Source organism: Misgurnus anguillicaudatus, chromosome 5 (genome assembly GCF_027580225.2).
Source record: "Misgurnus anguillicaudatus chromosome 5, ASM2758022v2, whole genome shotgun sequence".
Taxonomy (NCBI): Eukaryota; Metazoa; Chordata; class Actinopteri; order Cypriniformes; family Cobitidae; genus Misgurnus; species Misgurnus anguillicaudatus.
Genome location: NC_073341.2, coordinates 14365806 through 14380000, shown reverse-complemented (window position 1 = coordinate 14380000; position 14195 = coordinate 14365806). Strand labels below are relative to the sequence as shown.

The following is a 14195-nucleotide window of genomic DNA, read 5'->3' as shown; positions in this document are numbered from 1 at the left end:
TTTAGCTGAAGGCATATGATTGGCTAGTAGAGGAGATAATGTGGACTGGATTGTCAGGTAGAGATTCTCTGGTATGGAGAGAAACAAGTTGTGGAAAGATCATGTGAGTGTGTGATCTTATAGACAGTGACTGAGAGACATTGTTTGAGCTTAAAAGTTTAAAGGATTTTTTTGTACTGGAATTTTTAGATTTTTCTGTTTTATGGTGGATTACTAAAATGGTGAGTAACAAATTTTCCAAAGATTGAAGATAGTAAGAGACAAAAGTACATTGTAGCTGTGTTTGTTGTTTGTCTACGTGTGAAACATAGATTTGAGTGCATGGTAGCTATTGGGCTAACTAGGGTTGGTGTAGGAATTTGAATATAGATGTTGAAAAGAATAACCAGTATTTTGCAAATAATTGCGAAAATAGTCTATTTTCGGATGTCTCAGTATAAGTTTTGTTAGATAGGATTTTTTTATTCGTATTTGCGGCTCAAAATTACCATAGAAATATAGAACATAAGAAAATATTGATAAACGTGAGCATTGTAATAGTTTCTTTGCAATACGGTATTGATTCTCAGAAAAAACCTGCGATGTCGATATTTTTATATAAAAATCATACAAGATTCACGCATTTGTTCCGTTTGGAGTTTACATCCCGACCACTAGATAGCAATTTTTCTATCTCTGAACTTAAACAGTGACTGTAAGTACAGCTGTCCTTAAATTGTATCCTATAATATTCCCAAAATAGGAAATATTCCAATATATTGTCTCATTTTACAGTAGTGCAATGAAAAACATAACATATTGCATTACAGTCCCTGTATCATGTTACGTATTGTATTGCGAGATTCTTGCCAATAAGCAGTTTTGGCTAACATGTAATTTTATCTTATTCGTCAACTCTAAGAAAGCTAGGTTGAAACTGTACATGAAAATATTTTTCCTTTATTCCCGACTTGTTTTTGATTATGGTGTTTGAGCTGTGATAATGGATAGTACAGGATGAATAATAAAAGACCAATGTTAAAATGCTCACTGTATCTATTTGAATTGTGTGTTAGATGAAAGTTTTACAATTTACAATGTTTTCATTCTTTGGCAGATTGGCTGCTAGTGTGCTGCCTGACACTGATAATAGCCAATCCCACCTTTCCCCAAACGCTTCCACCCTTTCCCCATCCCTCCCTAAAGTGTCTATTGGTATGTTATCTGACCTTCATTCTTCTCTGGCACCACCTAAACCTCCAAGAAGTTTCAGCGAGTCTCCTAGAAACAGCATGGAAGACCTCTCAGGAATTGACTATGCAAAAAAACGAAGAGCTCCCGTACCCCCTGGTTATCCAACGGCTTCCTCCAAGACTGAAAGTTACAATCTAGATAATGGAATTGACTATGCAAAAAAGCGAATGGCTCCCGTACCCCCTGGAGGACAAGTGCAAACCCATAACCCCAAAGACAGCCAGAAGCCTTCTATTCCCCTTCCAGACTATGACATCCTCTACCCTAAGAAGAGGCATGGGGTGGTTAGTCAAACACGTTGGGACCATGTTATTGCTGAGGTAAACCAGAGAAACTGGGATTTTTCTGAAGAAATTAATGTAGATGGGCCGGAACCTGTGTCGTATAAACCTGTGGTCTTAAAGGACAGAACCTCGGCAAGCCTTAACCAGCATCAAACAAATCAAGAGGCACCTCACCCTGCCACCTCAAAGCACAAGGAACCGCTCACCCCACCCAAACCAGCTTTGTCTGCCTCATCAAACAGCCCATATCCCTCGGTTCAGAGTCGATATGTACCTCACGGAACAGAAAGAAAAGCTCAGTCTACTGAGGACTTTAGCCGGCAACCTGCCCTTGCAAAAGAGATCCCAACCCCAGCTGCTAGATCCCTAAATTTAAAGACTGATAGGGATTCAGTTGCCGAAGATGTTACTAAAGAAATGCCTGTAGTCAAACCCAGACAACGTTCAGTAATCATGGACCCAGTTGGACAAGATCAACTAGACAAGCAGGTTTCGACTTATCCTGTGACTTCAGAAAGCAAGCAATACCGTGGCATCACAGTAAGTGCACCTACAAAGAATGGAGCTGCCCATTTTAATATGGAGGCATTAGATGAAGCCGACAGCTCCAAGATGGGGAACCGAAATAAAAAGAGTACTCTTGAAGATCAGGGGGTTATCCGTGCTAACACATCGGCAAACAAAAAGACCACTGATCCATTCACAAAGATTTTTGAGAACAGCACGGCAGCAAAATCAGAAAACAAGTCAACAAGCTTTACAGAGCAAGCCAGAGCGACGTTCCAAAGAAATTTTTCATTTAAAAAAAATCGGCAATACCCAACTTCAAAAGTTATGGATAAAATTGCCCTGGACCGAACGGTGTCTCAGTCCTCAAATGATGATGTTGAACTGACTGTGACTAGTGTTGGGCCACCAAGCCTATCTGAACCCACTTTAGAAACATTTGACCCCTCTGTAGCTGGTTTGTCTGGGGGCCAGAACGCACTTCGTGCTTGGGTCTCGCCATCAGAGGCTCAATCAAATTCAAGAAGGTGAGAATAGTACTACCAACCCCACATACTAATTACCCCCCCTCCTCTGCCCTTAACCCATCAACTTTCAAATCGGCTGCTATTTAACCTGAAACTACCTTAATCAGTATCTGGCTTTAAGTAGATTGAAAGAGTATGTTGTTCAATCAATTGCTGGCGTTTTTTTTGTGGTATTCTCTGTGTTGGGGTTGTGACCTTGGGTTTTGCTGTATATGGCTGCTAATCACATTTGGTCTGCATTAGTGGCTCAGAGGTTCATTCTTTTGGGAGTTGCGTACAACAGGTATTCATTCTAGCATATTATGGTAAATTATAAGTAAGCTAAACTGGTTTCTCTTAGAAGAAGTGTGTTGAAGGCTAAAAATATTAAAGCCAGAGGTTGACATGAACTGCACTTGCATGGTGTGACATGGCTTGCATGGCGTGACATGGTGTGGCATGAATGTTTTTTTGTAAAGGTCATGCAGGCTTATTTCATTGTGTTTTATTGTGCTTGAATGTAAAGATTCTCTGATTTTTCTTTCTTCTTCGTTGTCTGTGTGATTCAATGATTTTGGAGGGGGTTTAACAATGTTTGGGTGTTTTTGGAGTGGACTACTAACAAAAATTCTGCTTATTGTATACAACACTTTATACATTTTAGTGTAGAGTGTATATTTGTTGTTTAAAATACTCTATACAGTAGCAGCCAAAATATCTTAAATTATCTTTTATGTGGCTACATTGCGATGATACAGTTACTTGACACTTTATTAAGTACACCTTGCTAGTACCTTTGTTAGTTATTTTGTTAAAGGTGCATTGTGGGACTTTTAGTGGCATCTAACGGTGAGACGGTAAATTGAAACCAATAGCTCAGCCCACAGCTCACCCCATCAATCCAAACTCATAGTGAAGTTATGGTAGCCGCCACAGGACAAACATGTCCTCGTCTGAGACAACGTCATGACAAAACACACTCAATAGAACAATTTGTCCATTTAGGGATACTTGTTAAAGGTGCAATGTGGGACGTTTAGTGGCATCTAACGGTAAGACGGTGAATTGAAACCAATGGCTCAGTCCACAGCTCGCCCCCCCCCTTTCCATACACATAGTGAAGCTATGGTAGCCCCCACAGGACGAAGCTGTCCTCGGCTGAGACAACCTCGTAACAAAACGCACTCAATAGAACAGTTTGTCCATTTCAGGCTACTTGTTAAAGGTGCATTGTGGGACTTTTAGTGGCATCTAGCGGTGAGATGGTGAATTGAAACCAATGGCTCAGTCCACAGCTCGCCCCCCTTTCCAAACGCATAGTGAAGCTATGGTAGCCGCCACAGGACAAATGTCTTCGTCTGAGACAATGTAGTGACAAAGCGCACTCAATAGAACAGGTTGTCCATTTAGGGCTACTTGTTAAAGCTGCAATGTGGGACTTTTAGTGGCATCTAGCAGTGAGATGGTGAATTAAAGGTGCAATGTGTAACTTTTTTAATGATCTCTTGAAAGAAATGCTACATGATATACATAACTATATTATCAGTGGTATATAAAGACCTTATATAATTAACTATAATGTTTTTATTACCTTAGAATGAGTCGTTTTTATCTACATACACCGAGGGTCCCCTTACATGGAGGTAGCCATTTTGTACCGCCATGTTTCTACAAAAGCCCTTAACAGACAAACTTTTTTACTAAGTTGTCTCCAAAAATGATATGTTTGTCCTGTGGTGGCTGCTGTAGCTTTTCTATGCGTTTTAAAATTGAGGGGTGAGCCGTTGGTTGCAATTTGCAACATCACCACTAGATGCCATTAAAATGTACACACTGCACCTTTAAAACCAATGGCTCAGTCCACAGCTCACCCCCCTTTCCGAACGCATGGTGAAGCTATGGTTGCTGCCACGGGACAAGCGTGTCATCGTCTGAGACAACGTAGTGAAAAACACAAACAATAGAACAGTTTGTCCATTTAGGGATACTTGTTAAAGCTGCAATGTGAGACTTTTAGTGCCATCTAACGGTGAGACGGTGAATTGAAACCAATGGCTAAGTCCACAACCCCCCCCCCAAACGCATAGTGAAGCTATGGAAGGCCGCAACAGGACAAATATGTAGATGAAATTGCTCATTCTAGGGAAATAAAAACAATGCGGTTCATTTTGTAAGGTTTTTATATTGCATTTCGGTCATGAAATCCTTCTTAAAGTCTCACATTGCACCTTTAAAAGATAAAAGATGAGCTCATATGTGGTCATTAAGGCATGGACAGTCCTCAAAGTGCACTTTTTTGAGTTACTGTTGTCTTCCTATCAGCTTGAACCAGTGTGGCCATTTTTTTCTGACCTTTGCCATCAACAATGCATTTTTACTCACAGAAATGTGGCACACTGTGTACTTTTTAGTATCATTCTTTGCATGAACAATGGTTGTGTGTGACTAAACTCCAAAATACATTTTTTTAATAGAAAAATTGGGAAAATGCATTTGTTTCATATTCATTTATCCTTGTAGCATGTTTGTAATATTTAGCTTGAACTTTGGCAGATACTTTTTCACCATTCCTCGATTCCTCAATTCACTGGTTGGTTGAATGTTTCACATTTTAGTGTAACAGGTTAGCTCACTATTATATACACACACAAAATGTGCATACCCCTTCAAAGTTCTGCATTACTGCTATTAAATGAGTATAGTATAGTGTGTAGTAGTACACCATTCCGAAAATACCCAGTGTCTGAAACCTAAAACAATGAGGGGAAAATCAAAGGGGCTTACTTTTGACTTTGCAGTGCTTTTCTAAGAATTTATTGGCCTTTAGGTGCATTGTCATTTTATTTGTTATATTTTTTCATTATGGTATAATCTCATGAAAGTCCAATTTCCTTCTTAGGCCTCACCCAGTAAAACCCTTGAGCGCCACAGAGAGCCAGTCCAGCAGTCCTCTTACTGTGGGGAAAGATCTGAAGACCCTCACCATCAAGGAAATGGCTGAGAAGTCAAAGGTACAGTTCTTTACAGAAAGACTCAAAGATCATTCATCAGATAGATACACTGCCACACATTTATTCCTTATTTACTATTGTCCTAAAATGTGGAAAATTGTAAAAAGTATGCAAAAGTCTTATAATATGGGATGGGAACTGTGATGAATGATCTCAAATAATTTAAATCATTATTATATGCTTACTGTTGTGAATCATGGTAACTAGACTACTAGCCTAATAGCTCACTTATGTTAATTTCAAACCCTAAAGAAGGGAAATTGTAGCTTTTGCATGTACAGAATAAGCATTTTAGACTTACCAGTAGGGCTGTCACGATTATGAAATTTGGCTGACTGTTAATTGCCTAATAAATTATGACGATTATGACAATTAATTGCCTGTTTATGATGATTAATTGCCTATTTTATTGTTTTTGACATTCTCATACATTTTGTTTGTTCGTGAAATAATTTTTATACATTTTTGTGATTATTTAAATTAAATCTTTTCCGAGGTTTACCTAGCAGTCAATATTACAACCCAGTCTCAGGAAAATTCATTATATAGTCACGTAAATGTCTGCGAGGTTTATACATTGTTGTGATTATTAAAATTAAATCTTTTGGGAGGTTTACCTACCAGTGAATTTTACGGTACATGAAATTTCGTTATATAGTCATGTAAATTTTTTTATTCTTTTTCCATGATATTGTCACGAATTTCTGCGTTTTTTTCGTGATCGTGTAGCGAATTTCTGTGTGATTGTCACGTATTGGTTGCTCAACTTGTTTTGTTGTATTTTCTTACCATTGTCGCTTTGGTTTAGGGTTAGATTTACATAATATGACATCCTTACCCAAACCCATCTCCAACCCTAACGCCAGGCGACATATAAAAAAATAAATCAGAAAAAATGTTATAAACCAATACACAAAGTGACATTCTAATGCAAACACCAAATCTAACCCTAAACCGAAGCGACAATGGTTTGAAATATATGAAAGAGCAGTTGAGTGACCAATACGAGGTAATCAAACGAAAAAAGATATTCGTTATACGATCACGAAAGAGCACAGAAATTTGTGATAATATCAGGAACCTCCGTGAGACTGTGTAGAATATTAATACATATAACACATATTTAAAAGTAATTATTTTAGGATAAATAATTCATACTGCTAATCAAAGTTTCGCAGCATTTCTTTAAATGCAGTTTTTTTCACTTTATTGAATGGTTTTGCAATGTATCGCATTACACTTTCAGTTAAGGAACGGAGGGGTTACTTGACTGTAACCTTGTTCCCTGAAAAAGCGGAACGAGATGCTGCGCTGCTAAGCGCTATGGGGAAACGTCTTTATCGTTGACCAGCTGAATATAGTGTGCAAACACGTCAATGAAATTGACCCGGAGGTATATAGCCTCGGTTTATGACGACATCACAGCGCACCCAATGCGAGGCTATAAAATAGATGAGCAACAGCTGTGTCATCAGATCTTTTGTTTGAAGACCAGTCCTGGTACATCTACTGTACGGCAAGACAGCGCAGCATCTCGTTCCGCTTTTTCAGGGAACAAGGTTACAGTCAAGTAACCCCTCCGTTCCCTATCAAAAGCTTTACTCGATGCTGCGCTGCTAAGCGCTATGGGGAACGACAATACCCACGCTGCCGTGCTTGGAGATGTCTGGACCCCTTACGGATGTGTAAATGTGTGCACAAGAACCGCAAAGAAATCTCAGACATAAACAACCAAGCTAAAAATAGTGGATGTGTGCGGAAAGGATGCTTCTGCCGCCTCACAAACATCTATAAGAAGGCACCCCTTCCTAATAAATAGCAGTGGGGAATACCCCTTTATGGAAAAATGGTTTAGACAGCAGCTTGAGATGTTGACTCGAGGACATGAGACCCTGGAGTGACATGAGCATCCAAGCTATAAAATCTTATGAATGTATGCGGAGAGGACCAGCCCGCCGCATCACAAACGCTCTGCAAGGAGGCCCCTTTTACTAAAGCAGTAGAAGAGGCTACTCCCCTGGTGGAGTGAGCTCTCAGACCTGCTGGCAAGACTTGACAGCGCGCCTCAAAGGCAAGAGCAATGGCATCCCTAACCCGCCCAATGTGATATGGACTGCCTGGTGGCCGCAGCACCTCTGTTGCGGCCCCCAAAACAGACAAACAACTGCTCTGACTTACGCCACTGGCTAGTGCGGTGGACATAAGTCTGAAGAGCACGGACTGGACACAATCTGTGGTATAACTCCTGCTCCGGCGTGGTGAACGGCGGAGGGCAGAAAGTCTCAAGAATGACCGGATGTGCAGTCGAAAAGGGAACCTTACGCAGGTAATCAAGATAAGGATGTAAAATCAACTTCACCATTCCTGGGGCAAAATCTAGACAGGATGGCGAGATCGCCAGAGCCTGCATATCCCCAATTCTTTTTAAAGAAGTTAACGCCATTAGAACAACCATCTTTAGCGTCAGAAGTCTACCAGACGCTGACTCTAGAGGTTCAAAAGGATGTCTGAACCAGACCCTCAAGGACTATAGCTAGGTCCCACGAAGGAATCTTAGTTCTTGCTGTAGGCCTCAATCGTTGGATGCCTCCCGAGCGGCGCCCCGTCCACCAAAGCGTGGCAAGCCGAAAAAGCGGCCACATAAAACCTGAGAGTGGATGGGCATAAGCTGCTGACAGCTTTTCCTGCAGAAAACTCAGAACTGTAGCAAACTGGCAGTTAACAGGATCTGCATTATGTGTCATGCACCATGCTTCAAAGACACCCTATTTAAAGGCATAATTCTTTCTAGTGGAAGGAGCCCTAGCACTCAAAATAGTGTCAGTAACATCAGGCGACAAACCTGTGTCCCTCAGTTGGTACCCTTAGGAGCCAAACATGGAGACTCCACAGGTCGGGCCTGAGATGCATTATCATGAGACAGAACGCCCCTCCTCTCCGGACTTGCCCATGGCGAGCCGTTGAGGAGAGATATTATACCTATAAAAACCATACTCTGTTCAGCCAACGCGGTGCTATCAGAAAGAGGCAAGAGCCTTGCTGGCGAACTCTGGCTAGAACCACTGGAGCGCCACTGGAGGAAACGCATAAAGGCGTTTGTCCGGCCATGTGTGCGCCATTGCGTCCAGACCCAGGGGGGCTGGGGAACTCAGAGAGAAGTAAAGGAGACATTGCGCTATCTGAAAAGAGGCCAAGAGGTCCACTTTCTCTCTGTAAAATCAGGTCCATATCTGAGACACTATGTCTGGGTGGGGTTTCCAATCCCCAGTCGATAATGTCTGCCTGGACAGTAAATCTGCTCCTACATATAGGTTTTCTGGAATGTACACTGTTCTGAGTGACAGGAACTTGTCCTGAGCCCAGAGAAAAATCTGCCTCGCTATCTTGTTCAGATTGCGCGAGCGCCGACCTCCCTGGTGACTTAAGTATGAGACTGTCGCTGTGTTGTCCATCCGCACTAGGACATGACAGCTTCTCATTTGGCGGAGAAAATATTTCAGGGCCAGAAATACAGCCGTCAGCTCTAGGCAAGTGATGTGCCAACCGAGCTGATGACCCTCCCATTCCCCTTGAGCTGGACGACCATCTAAGGTCGCACCCCAGCCCGTCAGGGAGGCGTCTGTCATTAGCAGTTTGCGATGACAAGTCGCTCATAGCGTGGGACCCAAGGCAACAAACCGGGGTCTTATCCACATAGTCAGTGTATGAAGCCCGTGGCGCATCACTTTAATCAGCCTTTGAGGGTTGGCCCTTGGATGAAACCCTCCGGCTCTGAAACGGCGTCATATGCAACAGCCCCAAAGGAATCACCGTGGATGCTGATGCCATAAACCCTAATATCCTCTGATATTATTTCACAGTAAGATCCTGGCCTAGCCTGACTCTGCTCAGGGTATGCTGAATGGCCTCGATTCGTGCGGGAGACAAATGTGCCCGAATCGTAATCGAATCCCAGACTATCCCTAAATAAGTCATTCTCTGGGCATGAGAAAGAACGCTTTTCTTGGCGTTGAGTCTCAACCCTAGAAAAAGTAGATGTGCTAACACATTGTTTTTGTGTTGGAGCGCCACCTATCGCGATTTTGCTAGTATTAGCCAATCATCCATGTAATTTAAAATGCGGATGCCCCGGAGTCTCAATGGAGCCAGTGCTGCATCCATACATTTTGTGTGTGTGCGGGGTGATAAAGCTAGGCAGACTGTAAGAACCAATAAGTATCTGCTGTAAAAGCCTGACCTTCTCTCTGGAAGGGGAACATGTTCTATGGCCCCTTTCATCAGTAGAGTTTGTATTTCTTGCAACAGTACGTGCGTTCGTTCCGGTCTCACGGAAGTGAATATCACGCCATTGAAGTGCGGAGGACGACGAATAAATTGGATTATGTATCCTAAGTGTACTGTGCTTATTACCCAAGCAGAAACGGCTGGCAGTAGTTTCCACGCTGCCAGACTCTCTGATAATGGTATTAATTTTATTATTTCCTATTAGGGGAATGCTAAAAACCCGGCACGGGGGGCCTTTAACATTTAACAAAGAGGGCCTTTAAAATTTTGCTGGAAACCGCCCCCACCCCCCCCCCCCCCGCAAGCCCAGAGGCGGCGGAGGTGGAGAGGCTTCGTAAAGGCAACGGGACGGAGCGATCTGATGTAACATGATATGCCCCGCCCACCGGCGAGCCCTACTGTAAAGAGTGGAATATTCCCTCATGCTTTTAACTTCAGTGAATTTCGTGACAACGGAGTCAACCGTGTCACCAAATAAACCCAATGGGGAAACAGGGGCATTTAAAAGAAAAGTTTTATCCTTCTCATTTATGCCTGACAGATTTAGCCATAAATGCCTCTCTGTGTTAACCAGAGCAGACATAGTACGGCCAATAGCGCGAGCCGTTTATTTAATGACACGAAGAAACAGATCTGTAGTCATACGCAACTCGTCAAATGTCTCTTTGTCTATCGTCTCGCCTGCACTCAAATCCTTTAACAGATCAGCCTGGTATGCCTGTAATATTGCCATAGTATGCAGCGCAGCACCAGCCTGACCTGCGGCTTGATAAGCCTTGCCCACGAGAGCTGAAGTTATTTACACGGTTTCGTGGGCAGGGTAGGCTTCTTTAATGAGGATGCCGAGCCAGGCGAGAGATAACTCGCGTGCGTCTCTTCCACCTGTGGCATTTCGGTATATCCGCGCGTCTTCGTACCCACGATAGTCATAAATTGACGCCGTGGGCATGAAGCACGCAATGAGTATGGTCTTTCCCATGATTTATTTAATTCACCATGGAGATCCTCAAAGAAAGAGAGAGGCTCATGTTTCGTCCTCTCCCTTTGTCACTATAGAAACCTATCCGCTAGTTTGCTTTGTTTGGGGTTCTCTGGCTCACGAGGCCAATCAATTTGAAACCTGGCGCGTGTTACCACCTCGAGAAGCTCCTCGACCGACTTTCATCGCGCGAGAAACGCTCGGAGGCTGGTTTATGAAACTCCACAGAACCGAGAGAGATATCATCAACCTCATTATTATAATTACCCCCACATAACCCGAAGAAACACCGGAGTGCGCTTTGGAATCACGCGAAGAAATATAACTTAATTTAAGGTTGCGGTCAGAAATAATCACGGCGAGCACGAATCATTTATATTGTGAATGATTCACAATGCTCGCACTCATCAGACTGTACAAAGCCATGACCGCATGCTCCTCCCCCAAACACACAAAACAGTTAAGTGTGTGTGTCGTCCTTCGCCATAAAGCGAAAACAAACACGACTTAGACTGCTCGTGACTCTTCTTACTCATATTTTCCTTTAACTTAAACTCCTTTAAAATCGGAAAGAGAGAAAGTCTGCACTCTATCTTGTTGGAATCTAACTCCTAACAAAGATCTCAAGTGAAGTTCAAAAGGTAAGAGAGAGATTTGCATTTCAGTGTAGCACACACTCATTCAGAGTTGGTCTGAAAATAAAAAGACCTGATGACACAGCTGTTGCTCATCTATTTTATAGCCTCGCATTGGGTGCGCTGTGATGTCGTCATCAACCGAGGCTATATACCTCCGGGTCAATTTCATTGACGTGTTTGCACACTATATTCAGCTGGTCAACGATAAAGACGTTTCCCCATAGCGCTTAGCAGCGCAGCATCGAGTAAAGCTTTTGATAGGGAACACCATCTAATACCGTCTCATTTATATAGGCACTACAGCTCCCCCTTCTGTTTTTAGAGAGTTGTGCAATCATTGCGGTGATTTGAAATCATCGCAATGAGGTCAAACAATTGCGATGAGACGATTATTTAATTATTGTGACAGCCCTACTTACCAGTTATATCAAGTATTATTTTTAAACTCTTTTTTAAATGTGTATCAATTGACCATTTGTTTAATTCATCAATGCATTTGCAGAACACAGATGGTGCTCCGTACACTCAACTCACACAGGAAGAGCTGATCACACTGGTGGTGAAACAACAGGACGAGCTCTCCAAGAAAGACGTGAAGATCGGCGAGCTGGAGGAGTACATTGATAACCTGCTGGTCCGTGTCATTGATGAGAATCCCAGCATCTTGCTTTCACTTCAGTCTAAGTGTTAGCGTTCGATTCAAGCATCTTCACCATGACCATTTATTACACTGGGACACTTTAATGCTGTGCAATTTCAGTCTGAATGTGTTTCGCATCTCTTAAGCTTTTTCTCCGAGTATTCAGTTCGAGGGTGACCACTGATATCATATCGAATAACTTGACATCAGGCCCCACAGTGAATGACATGATGCAGGAGTGCAGATAAATAATATAGGGTGTTTTTTGTTTTGTTCTGGTACGAACTTTCTCCAAAATTTCCCAGCAACAAAGGCAGCCTATATATTGATTTAATGTAGTTTGGCTATGCACAGTTATCTATCCCTTTAGGCAAACAGAGGGCTTCTCAATGCATTATTTATTTGTATAGAGTCTTAAGCTTGTTTTTGAAGACCTTGTGCCTGGCATTAGTGATGATGCCTTAAATCTGTCAGGACTGGAGGTTAAGTTTAAGGGCAGGGAACAATTCTTATACTGTGTACGTTGATGCAATGTTAGCCCTTTTTACTTCAACTGGGCGATTTATTTATGAAGGATTATTCTTTTTATATGGAAGTGATTATTATCTGAAATACTCTTGAATTACTTCTGTAGAAATGTTTTAAGCAGAATTATATTTTCTTGCCTATACTGTATGTAGGCCTACATTTCTGCTTTTAATTCTTACACTGGAGGTATACAGATACTTGGTCAATATTGCATTTGCATAGTAGTCAATTTTGGCTTTTTGTATTTTTGCTCATTTTCACAAATCAGAATTGAATTCGCTAGACTGATGGGAATTCGTAATTACTTTAAAGTGGCTAATTTGTAAGAATTCTTACAATGTTAATTTTACAACAACGTAAGATTATTAGAATAAAGCCCCACCCCTAATCCCAAAGTCACTGGGCGAAAGCAGATCATACAAATTCATACGAATTAGCTATCACACTGTAAATAATTACGGAGGCCATGAGATTGAATTCTCATCTGAACTGGCAGTCAGCTGTTAAATCAGTCACTATAATACAATGTCATACAGTTTGTGATATGTTATATAGCGATATTGACCAGGTACTTTAAAGAAGTCTTAAATGAATCTTTAAGCACACTGTACAATGGTGTTTGGGGCTTTATAGTGTGACATCCAGCAATACTGTTGTTGTTTTTTTGAATTGCTGGTAATTTGGTACTTGCCCAGCATGATCTTGTTGTGTGATGTCGTCAACTATTGTACACAGGCTAAATGTTACATACAAGCACAAAACTTACCCCTCATTTTTTATTTTTTCCTGTTCATGTTATTTATTGTAATTGGTGATAAGACAATTTTGCCACTATGGTTAGAAAACACAATCAAACCCAACAAGACACACAGCAATAATTACTGATTTTTTTTTTGACCCCCAAAGCTGTACATGTTATGTGTTTTATATTCATGTGCATTTAAGCATCTTCATATCCAAAAGCTTCCAGTGTGACTCATTCATGACTTTAAATGAGTTTATTGATACTGTAGCATGTTGACTGTTAACAGCTGTATATAACATGAGCCAAACACTGTCTGAATTAAATTTAAAAGCCTTAAAAAGATAAACATAAGTTTTGTAGACATGTGCCTTGTTTTCAATAATATTTCACATGAAGTCTTTCAATGCGAGTAAACGCAAATCTACTGTTTCGTTCTTTTATTTTAATAATCAAATAATCTTGATTATGCCTCAATAAACTAAATAAAAATCTTAACTTATGTGTTGGTCTCGTTAATCATTCTTGTAGAATTTGATAACAAAAAAACGTTGTAACAAAACATATTCATTGAATACATTAGTGGTTCATTTACATTCAGAAAGAAATATAAATTAAACATTTCTTGTTTTAAATTTGTATTTTTTTCATTTAATGTTTCTCAGAGTATGTTTATTTATCAAAGGCATGTATTAACAATCTACTGATTTTATTAAGAGAAAAAGACAGAGGGCCTCATTTGTAAAATGCTGCTTCTTAATTTGATTTTACGATCATTTATCAAAAGCGTGATTCATAAAACGAATGTACACATAGAAAACGCGCTTACGCCTCACTTTCAGA

The 14195-nt window shown here is 41.1% G+C and overlaps 1 protein-coding gene across 1 annotated transcript in view; it reads left to right on the top strand.

Moving 5' to 3' along the window:
• Positions 1–13854, top strand: part of rab11fip1a (RAB11 family interacting protein 1 (class I) a) — a 33520-nt gene extending 19666 nt beyond the window's left edge. Inside the window, exons 4-6 of the mRNA XM_055167097.2 lie at positions 1097–2551; positions 5430–5541; positions 11945–13854. Of these exons, the coding sequence (XP_055023072.2) occupies positions 1097–2551; positions 5430–5541; positions 11945–12133 (1756 nt within the window). The 3' untranslated portion in view covers positions 12134–13854. The remainder of the gene's footprint in view (positions 1–1096; positions 2552–5429; positions 5542–11944) is intronic.
• Positions 13855–14195: the final 341 nt, after the last annotated feature.